Genomic DNA, 10,352 nt, shown 5'->3' on the forward strand with positions numbered 1-10,352 from the left:
AAAGGAATTGTGAGCAAGAAAAATGAATGCAATCCTTTCTGCCAAGCAGTCTTGCAGACTTCACAGTTCAAACACTCCCAGGGGGAGAACTGTACAAACTGCATGGTGTGGTTTAGGGAAGGTTTTTAATTGTAGATAAGAGAGAACAGCTAGAGGCATCTGTAAGAGCCCAGCGCAGAGAGAAGAGGCAGACCATGGCGGGGCCTGTCTGTGAGGGGAGAACAGCACTGGATGGAGAAGAGGGAACGCAGCCAGAGGAGCAGGGGGCAGCAAGAGTGACAACTGCTGGGTTATAGAGATGAGTAGCTGAGGGCCGGGAGGCCTATGAGCTGGGGCAATTTAGGGTAGAGAAGACCCCTCCAAGTGTGTCTGTACCAGGTACTTGGGATACCACCATGCCCTGTGATTGGCTGCTAGGCCCAGAGGCATATGCTAATGAGAGAGCCCTATGTCCCTTCTGACAGAGGTAAGGGAAATGACTCCTTTTGGCAGAGGGAAACCGGTTTCACAAGTTCCTGGGGGACTATTCTGCTTTTTATCTAACTACCAGAAATCTTATAGTCCAGGTAAACCCATTCCTGGATATTTGGGCTGCCTTGGGGATGGAGTTTCCTTTGGCTCTGACAGAACAGGTGCCCTTTGCCAGCCTCCCCCAGGAGAGGCTTGAGTGACAGAGCTCTAACTGTTCTTGGCTTCCTGGAGGGGGAAGCCTTAGTTTGAGTCTCTGCTTGAATTTCTATTCTAACTCCCCCCCCCCAATACTATGACTTTCTCCCTCCCCCCGCCCCTCCGGGGTTTCTCTGTGTAGCCCTGACTGTCCTGGACTCTCTCCACCTGCCTCTGCCTCCTGAGTGCTGGGATTAAAGGTGTGCGCACCATGCCCAGCTATGCTATGACCTTTTAATATGGTTGGTTGGTTCCTCCTGTTGTAGTGACCACCCCCAAACCATAAAAAGTATTTTCATTGTTACTTTATAACTAATTTTGCTACTGTTTTGAATCATAAATATTTCTTGGAGATAGGTTTGTCAAAGGGGTTGCAACCCACAGGTTGAGACCTGTGTCACTAAGACCAGCCTTGAGACTGCTGTCACCCCTGGGCTGGTGGTCCTGGGTTCTGTAAGAAAGCAGGCTGAGCAAGCCAGTAAGCAGCGCCCCTCCATGGCCTCTGCATCAGCTCCCCCCTTCAGGTTCCTGCCCTCACTGCTTTTGATGACCGGTTACATGGAACTGTGAGTGAAATAAACCCTTTCCTCTCCAAACTGGTTTTGGTTACGGTGTTTCATCACAGCAATATCACTCTAATTAAGACATCTCTTCTCTCCCTACGTTGGATTATTTCTTGGTTTCTTTACCATTACAACAAGCAATGTTTTTCCCCTTTTTCAAAAAGTGGTACAAATAGGCATGTAATTTAATTCAATTAAAAAATTCAGTGGCACATTGTAAACATGTCAGCTCTGGAATGCTTCAAGTTTCAGATAGCTAAGTGGATTGTCTAAGAAATCTAAATTCTTCTAGCTCTATAAGAGTAATTTGAGTGCCCCTGAGTATGGGCGAAGTGATGACATTTCAGTTGGGCAGGTTTCTATATTTTACAAACAATACTGCCCTGTGTCAGTGAAGTTTCAGACAAACAGCCCCATCACATCCAGACAAAGGTGCTTTGGAGCCAATGGAGTCCTTGGCTTGCTTTCCCAAAGCAAGTGCTGTGAATGTCAAGGGCTTGATGTTAACGTGGGTCATGATTACAGATTGTTGATTTTTGCTTAATTGTAGCACTGGCAGCTGTCTGCAGAATACTGCATATTAAACTGCAGGCTGCTGCCGGTGCAAATCAGGGGAGGGGGAACTTTAAAAGCCAGCAACTTATATCCATTGCCTTTTAAGAACCTGAGCAAAGGCTGCCTACCCTTGGGGCTTTGCAAACAGGACTCCTGCTGCACTGATCTGGAAGGAACAATTTGCAGGCAGTCTTGTTGTATACTGGGGATTGAGTTTAGGCCCTCTTGTGTGCCGGGTGAGGGCTCCACTGCTAATGCCCTCAGCCCCCTCCTCACTGTTGACCAAGACACAGTCTTACTAACTTGCTAAGCTGAGCCTAAACAAGCTCAAGCAGGCTTGAATTTGAGATCCTCCGGTCTCAGCCTCCTGAACTGGCTTTACTGGCCTGCACCACCAGGCCTGACTGTCAACTCATTTTATTGCCTTGGTGACATTTTAAGTCGTGTGCATGGCTCTGTGAGGAATAACATTAAAAAAAAAAAAGGTAAATTAAAACACCTGATTTTTTTTTCTGGTAAAACATAGCAATTAGTCTCTGTCTCCCCTACCCAACCCCCTCCGCCCCCCCCCCCCCCAAAAAAAAACCCACCCTGGCTTCAAGGCTTGGTAGCTGGAGGTTTAAAGAGTCCCACTCTGCGGAAGTATCTGACGATGAAGGGCACAGACACCAAGGTGATGCTGATCCTCACGGGTGCGAAGAGCTTGTGGATGGCATAGGCCACCACGAACGTGCTGGTGCCTGCTGCCATCTTGGATTGTACCAATGACTCTTTAAAGCCAAGCTTAAGCAGGATTGCAGACATGTCTATGCCACTGTGGAGGAGAAAGAGACAAAGAAAACATTACAGTCAGGGATTAAAGGAAAAATTTGATTTGTCTAGGTTAGCAGTACTTTTTATTTATTTTTAAAAATTTATTTATTTATTAATTATTATGTATACAGTGCTCTGCCTGCACGTACCCCTGCAGGCCAGAAGAGGACATCATATCACATTGCAGGTGGTCGTGAGCTGCCATGTGGTTGCTGGGAATTGAACTCAGGACCTCCGGAAGAGCAATCAGTGCCCTTAACCCCTGAGCCATCTCTCCAGCCCCGCAGTACTTTTTATTTTTAAAGAATCTTATGATTATTGTGTGTGTGAGTACAGGCAGGCCATGGCATGCCATGTGGAGGTCAGGACAGCTTTCAGGAGTCCGTTCTCTCCTTTCACTGTGGGTTCTGGGGATGGAGCTCAGGTGGCCAGGCTTCGGTGGCAAGGATTTTTTACCTGCTAGGCCATCTCACCTACCCAGATGGACTATATTTTAAAAATACATAATAATACAAGGAACTGGCTGAGTGTATAGGTTTCAGCAAACAAACCAATAACAACAAAATTCATCCACATATTAGCTTACTTTACAGCAGGAAAAAACCAAAACAAACAAAAAAATGTTTTTGAGACAGGGTCTCATGAGGCCAAGCTGGCTTCAAATTCTATGTTGCTAAGGATGGATGACCTGGAACTGTGGTCCTCTTGCCTCCACCTGAGTGCTGGGATTACAGGTGTGGCTGATGCTGTTTGAGGAATGGAACCCAGGGCTTTGTGGACGAGGGGCAAGTATTCTCTACCAACTGAGCAGCACCCACAGCATCCTTCCTTTCTTCCTTCTATTACTTGTATAGTCCTCATGCTGAAGGCCAGGCTGGCCTGGGACTTGCGGTCTCAGCTCCCAGGCACTCACAGGTGTGAACTACCACATCTGGCCACAAACATCATAAACACCATCAAAAATCGTACCTGGAAACAACTGTGTAAAATATTCCCAAGGAGACCAGAGAGATCCCAATGTGCAGTGACACGCCCACGGCCCCGTATTCTTGGAAAACTTTCTTCAGCTGCTGCGATTTGCTTAGCTTTTTCTCTGTGCTGTTGGCACTGCTTCCTGGCTCAGTGATCCTGTTGGGCTCCTGTGCACAGACCAAGGGGAGGTTAGGTTGGTGGATGCTACTGGCTTTTACCCTTATCTGACCTGTGCACCTCTCTACCTATCTACTCAGATGTCAATTATCACCGTGTCTACTAAACCAGGACTAGGTCAGCAGAACGACGGCCCCTGAAATGTCCAGGCCATCTCCTACCACAGAAGGACTTGGCAGATGGGATCGCGCCATGGATCTTGGGATGGGAATGTTAACTTGGATTTTTCTGGGTGGGACCAATGAAGACACAAGGATCCTTAGAATGGAACGGGGGTGGGTCGGTGTGTGTCGGGGGCGGGGTGGATGTGGGGTGTGTGTGGGGGGGGAAGGAGCTGGAGTCCAAGAGGAAGAGGTGAGAAAAGGTCCAGAGATCTGAAGATGCCCTACTGCTGCCTTTACTGATATGAGGGTGTGGCCAGGGGCAGGGCAGGAAGCTGCAAAGAGCAGGATATGGATTCTGCCCTGGAACCTGAGGAAGAAAGTAGCTCTGCTGTCACCTTGACCTTAGCCCAGTGAGGCAGATTTTGGTCTTTCTGGCCTCTAGCACAGGAGCTAATGTGTCAAGCATCTGGCCTTGTTATCAAGGCCAGAGGTGTGATGCTTGACCGAAGACACCTCTGGGTGAGAGATTTCCAAGGGGGGTTAATGGAGGAAGAGGCACCCTGAATGTAGGTGGCACCATTCCTTGGACAGGGCTCCCATGCTGAATAAGAAAGCTAGCTGAGCACCAGCGTTAGTCTCTCTATTTTTGAAAGTGTTCAAAAGCCTGAGTCTTTGGGAGACATTTTTATTCAGACCACACAGTGGGTACCAGGAATTGAGCTCAGGGATGCCAGGTGTACAAGGCAAGAAGCCATCTTCCTGGTCACATAGGGTGATCGTACTATGCACTGGGTCATCTTCTGAACATGCAAAGTTTGGGACAGACAAACAGAGATCCCAGCCACATTGGATTAGACAAAATACACCTCCCAAGAATGCTTTTAACCAAAGGATTTTTGAGTCTTTGCTTCCTGATGGTCACCCCCAGTTATTGATCCTGCAGCTGGGCAGACTTCTCCTTGATTGTAAGTGTGTTGCAGCTGAGCAACTCTGCAAAGGCAAGGAAACCAGCACGCCAGAATCCCCAGGAGATGGGTTAGGACTCCCCTCATAGGATAGAAAACAGTCATGTGTTCTGAGCTGCAGTCCCCAAGCCCACCCACTGCGCCTACATGGCCAGCTGTGTCCCACTGCAGGGGATCTTGAGGTCTATCCTTGCTTGCTGTGACAGCCACTTGCTGCAGCTCTGGGTCCTCGCTTTGCACTTGAGGGATATGGCCCAAGACCCTGTGTCTTTCACCAGCCCCCATGGGCACAAATGCTGCTTTCTGTGGATGCTGGTCAGTGGGCAGCCTGAGTGCTCTTCTGTTTGTACCTATGCCTGTGAGCCCAGCTTTAATTGTTTCAGATCTGAGAAAAGGCTTAGAGAAGAAAGCCTCGCTCACCTGGTCCTCTGTCCTGGCCCTGCTACCTCAGGATGCACTCCAGGTGTGCGTGACCATCCCACATGTCAGATGGAAATACAGATGCTACCTCCTTCAAGAGTCCCTCCAGTGTGGCCTAAAAAGTCCTCGTCAAACAGTATCTTCATTAAGTTTTCCAGGCTCCCCTCCTTGATTTTAATATTTATTTATTTTATGTGTATGGGTGTTTGCCTGCATGTACGTATATCCGTGCACCCTGTACATGGTCTAGTGTCCTGGGAGGCCAGAAGGCCTCAGATCCCCCTGGAACTGGAGTTACAGATGGCTGTGAGTCGCCCTGTGGGTGCTGGGAATTGATCCCAGGTCCTCTGCAAGAGCAGACAGCGCTCTTAATCACTGAGCCATCTCTCCAGCCTGCTCCTCTCCTTAAAACAAACAAATGTCTGATCCTAATGTTTGCTCCTCCAACCCAGCAGAAGCTGCTGTTTATTTTCTAGCTGCAAGTCTGGCTGCCTGCCTTTCTATTTTCCTTTCTGGGCCAGAAGGCCTTTTGCCAAACCTGAGGGTAAGAGACAAAGGCAGCCTCAGCAGAGGCAGCTGTGGCTGCCCTGGGGCATGGAGACTGGGCCATAACTGAGATTGCCTGGGCCAAGTGTCAATGGCCTTTTGACTGACACTGGCCTAACAGAGGTGCAGGCGCTGGGAGGGTCTGCAGACTCTCCTATCAGCTCCGCCATCCCTTTTGCAGCCCAGGGGGAGGGGTACTTATCAGAAAGAACCAGAGCCACTGCAAGCATTTTGCTGGAGAGTTTAGGGCCCAAGGAGGGGAGCATGCAAGGGCAAAAGAAGGTGGTGGCAGCTTTTCCTGTGTCCTCCAAAGCTAGAATGTTCTAGAAAAAAAAAACCCTCTCCTTTAGGAATGACCATTCTTGCAGGGCATGGAGGACCATGCATTTTTCTTCCAAGTCCTTGATGGCTTTAAAGAAGCCAAACCAAAGGGATTTATGAGAGTGACTTGCAAGCAATGGGCAAGTCACTTTGTAGGTACTCATTCCCCAAGAAGTATTGCTGTTTCCTACCCACAAGCACTTTGGACTGCCCTGAGTGTGTGACAGTGACACACTGACCTCAAAGTGCTCAGGTGGGGAACAGAGGTAGCTCAGTGGTAGAGTGTCTAGCACGTGCAAAGCTTTTATTTTCTAGCACAGTATACACCCCAGCTTGGTGGTCTAATAAGTCCCTTTGGAGGTGGAGGCAGAGCGATCAGAAGCTCAGGCTTACTGAGTTGAAGGCCAGCCTGGTTGGGATACAGGAGACTGTGTTTCAAAACAACCAGAAGAAGCCACATTAGGAAAGGAGCAGAAAGATTGATCACACGGTGTGGTGACAAGCACCACATGTGCTGACGACTTTGTGCCAGGAACTCATGAAAACATGAATTCATCCCATCTTCCACAGCATCTCTGTGAACAGAAGAGGATCTGCAAAGCCCAGAGGGGTTGGAGTGCATAACCAAGGACAGCACAGGCGCAGTGCTTAGCCTAATTCCAGTCCTAACACTGGGTCTCTGCATCGTCTCTTGGTCAGAGTGTTGCAGAGTAGGGGATAGTGCAACAGACCGAACAGATAAACCTCAGAGGCGACTATGACTTTAGGGAACAGAGGCCAACAAACAGTGAAATACCAGGGAGGGGGACACACCACAACACGCAAGGAGGGAGTCAGGAGGGGTGCTGCACATTAATAAGGGAAGCAAGCAAGCCACTTGTATAAGAGTGCCCCCCCCCCCATTCACAAGTAGCCACCGCTCACTTGGTCTATGTGACCCTGAATCACATAATGTGAAAGGGCAGGCTTCCTGTGCTGCCTCTCTGCCTCTCTCAGGCATAATGCAGTCCTTGCTGTAGGGGCAAGAGGTTGGCATGCCATTCAGATGCTTGATTTAATGTCTAGGACATTTGGAGACCCCAGCTGGCCTCTGAGTGAAGGCAGCCAGGGTGGAGGCGGGGGTGGGATGCTGGGCTGAGGCCAGGGGCAGGCCCTTCCCCCACGGCCCGGTTCTTAAGGAGTATCTTTTGTTCTAACCTTCTGTTAGGTTCTGATCCCAACTATCTATCAACCAGCAGGAGACGCAGGAGAAACAAGCTTGGCTCCTGGGCTCTGGGGTCCCTGGTACGGTGTGTGCTCACAGCGATGACAGCAGTTGCTGGTGTTGGCACCGGTGTACCAGGTACCAGCTAGCACGATGTCCCCTGTCACATTCACCTCCGGGAATGATAGCACCTGATCAAGGTTGCGGACTTAGCAAGGGGTCCTAGGAGCCTGAGACATACACCTCTCAAAGCAAAGTCCCAGCTGCCAACAGGGCTGATGTGGAGGAACAAGGTGAGAGGTTGTCCCAGATCATGAAGGCAGAGATCAGAGCTCTGGCAAAGAGACAGTGGGGGGGGGGGGCGGGGGCGGAATGCAGCTCACTAATGGTAGTCAGGGAAGACTTCCTGTACGAGAGGGAAGCTATACTGTTCCTTGAAGAATCACCAGGAAGCAGCCTGGTATGTTCCGAGCATCCTGCCCTGTGCTGAGGATCAGAGATGAGGCCAGTCTGCCAGGCAGGAGAGGAGAAGGTAAGGGAAGCCCATCCATGTTTGTGCCAGGCACCCGCGGGCAGGGACCAATCCCCTTGGCTACTTACTGAAAAACTACACGGCCAGTCAGAGCTCAGAACTGCCTGATTCATGGCGGGGGGTCTTCCAGACTCCTCCAGACCTTGTGCCACGACTCGACGCTTCTCTATCTCCACTGCTTTCTTCAGGGACCTACTTGAGATGCGCTGCTGTCTGAACGGAAGCTAGTTTTCACTCTTAGCACTCGGGGAAAGTAACCACAAGGAAACAGAACGCACAGCCTGCCCCAGAGCCTGCTCTTCCAGCTAGATAAAAAGGGTGGAGCAACAGCGGCTGTTAGAGACACCGGCACCCACGGCGACACCGCCTCCTGGGCCCAGTGCCCAGGCCTGAACTGAACTTCAAAAGAGACAACTCCCGGGGCCGGCTTGGAAGTTCACACCGAGTTCAGGCCCCTTGCGATCCGCTCGGTAACATCACCGTTCTAGCTTTGGAAACTGGGACTCGGCGGGTGACTCCATGACCTTGGGCCGCGCACCATACCGCCCCAAGCCTCAGTTTCTCTGGCTGCTAAATGAAAGAGATGTTTCTCGGATTCGACGGATTTGAGAACTCAGAGACCCCGGAGGTGACCCGTTTTGGGCAGGTATAAGGCAAAAACTGTCCTTGGGGCTGGCCCTGGCACGGCGCTTGGGTCACCTGGGGATCAGGGTCAGAGTGGCTGTAGGGGGGAGGCTTACCTGGCGGCTGAGGCAGTACTCCCGGGTCGTGCGCAGCAGCCGGGCGTCCGGCCCCGGGCGGGACAAGGCCAAGGCCCAGAGAGGTGGAGCACTGGAGGTGGTGGCTCCCAGGAGCCAAGGGGCCGGGGGCCGCAGCCGGGCGCCCACTCTTCCAGCCGGGCCAAGCAGGGCCAACAGCCCGGCCATGGCGCGTTGCTCCGGAGCTGCCCACTGAGGAACTAGCCCCTATACACAGAGGTGGGCGGGGCCGGGCCCTTGATCCTTCCCCCGGCAGGCCCCGCCCCACTCCGCCCAAGCCCCGCCCCCGGAGCGGAGCTGAGCGTGGGATAGGCGGGGCTTTATGGCGGGGCGCAGGCTTTGGGCTCCACCTATCAGCTCCGCCCTTCGCAGAAGCAACCTATCCCTGGGTAGGCGGGGCCACCGGAGAAGCTGTCTTTCGTTCCCGCCTCCCTGGCTAAGTCCCGCCTCCTGAGGCTGAGTGGGCGGGGCTGGAGACCGGCCAAGTCCATCAGCCGGGTTCTCAGGAGCTCAGGCCAGATCTTTGCGGAATGCATTTTTCAGGGCTTTCCAGGATTTTTGAGTTTCGAAGGAGACTGGCGGTTGTTTCGTGTCGAGGACTCAGGTATCCTTTGTTTTCCCTCCTAGAGAATAGGTGAAATCTGGAATGCTTACATTATCGCTTTGAAGAAGAAAGGAATTATAGAAATTAACTCTCACTTGAAGAAGCCCTCTAACCGAACTTACTGTATTATTGGTGTGAACATGAAGGCAGCCACTGTAGAGAATAGTTTGGTCTTTTCACAGATAGTTAAAGGTACATGGACCAGGTTGCCCAGCAGCTCCACTTTCATAGCGTCTCAAGAGAAACAAAGACATTTCTATTCCAGACTAAAATGTGACAAGAGCTCACTCTTTCTCACCTGGTGACTCTGCACTGCTTGAGGACTTGAGGCCAAAGGAAGGCTCTGCTGGCATTAGATGTGGCTCCTCTCCCTTGGACCCCCAGAACCATGAGGCCAAATTAACCCTTTGTTTTTATAACTTAAGAAAGTAAACTTTGATCTCGACATAGTGCAGGTCGGTAGTTTCAGCACTCAGGAGGCTGAGACAGAAGGATTAGGAGTTCAAGGCCAGCCTCCACGGCAGGAGAACCTGCAGTACAAACCTGCACAAAACCCACCAATCCAGATGCCAGCTGGGGAATGGAACCTCACAATGTGGCTCAGTTCTGGAGAGAAAGTCACTCATTAGGGATTAAGGGAACACACTGGGGCTGAGGAGATGGCTCAACAGGAAAAAAAGCTTTCTGTACAAGCCAAAGCTCTGAGTTCCTGGGTACCTGAGTTCCTGAGAACCTGAGTACCAAGGTACCTGGGACCCTGGTAAAGGGGGAAAAAAAGTCTCCACAAAGTCACCCTCTGACCTGCTCACATGCCCTCATACACACAATAATAATAATTAAAAAATTATGCTTAAAAGGAACAAATTGACACCTCCATCCCAGAACAGCCATGCCAAATGGAAAATTCCAGCCACACATACAACATTGGGCAGGATTTCATTTTTACAGAATGCCCAAAACAGACAAAATTCTGGACCCCAAGGAGTTCAGTGGTCATCTGGGGCTGAAAGTGGGAGGTGGGCTAGGCTGTAAGGAGCAGGGTGATGGTGGGCAGTCAGGGGTCACTGCAGTGTACTAAGCAAAGGCCACTTTTGTGCTATGCAGTTATACACCGAGGAAACAGAACAGACGGGCACCGTGGCTCAGGCCTGT

General features: G+C 50.9%; 1 protein-coding gene across 1 annotated transcript; it reads right to left on the bottom strand.

The window, feature by feature from the left end:
- Positions 1-106: 106 nt before the first annotated feature.
- On the bottom strand, positions 107-8,855 carry FAM210B (family with sequence similarity 210 member B). Its single transcript, XM_084777360.1, has 3 exons — positions 8,579-8,855; positions 3,567-3,736; positions 107-2,598 (listed from the first exon to the last, which is right to left on the bottom strand). The coding sequence occupies exons 1-3, from the start codon at positions 8,762-8,764 to the stop codon at positions 2,382-2,384; spliced, it is 573 nt and encodes a 190-aa protein (XP_084633486.1). The 5' UTR covers positions 8,765-8,855; the 3' UTR covers positions 107-2,381.
- Between the last annotated feature and the right edge of the window lie 1,497 nt (positions 8,856-10,352).

The sequence above is a fragment of the Acomys minous genome, assembly GCF_964271855.1.
Source record: "Acomys minous genome assembly, chromosome: 3".
Classification (NCBI taxonomy): domain Eukaryota; kingdom Metazoa; phylum Chordata; class Mammalia; order Rodentia; family Muridae; genus Acomys; species Acomys minous.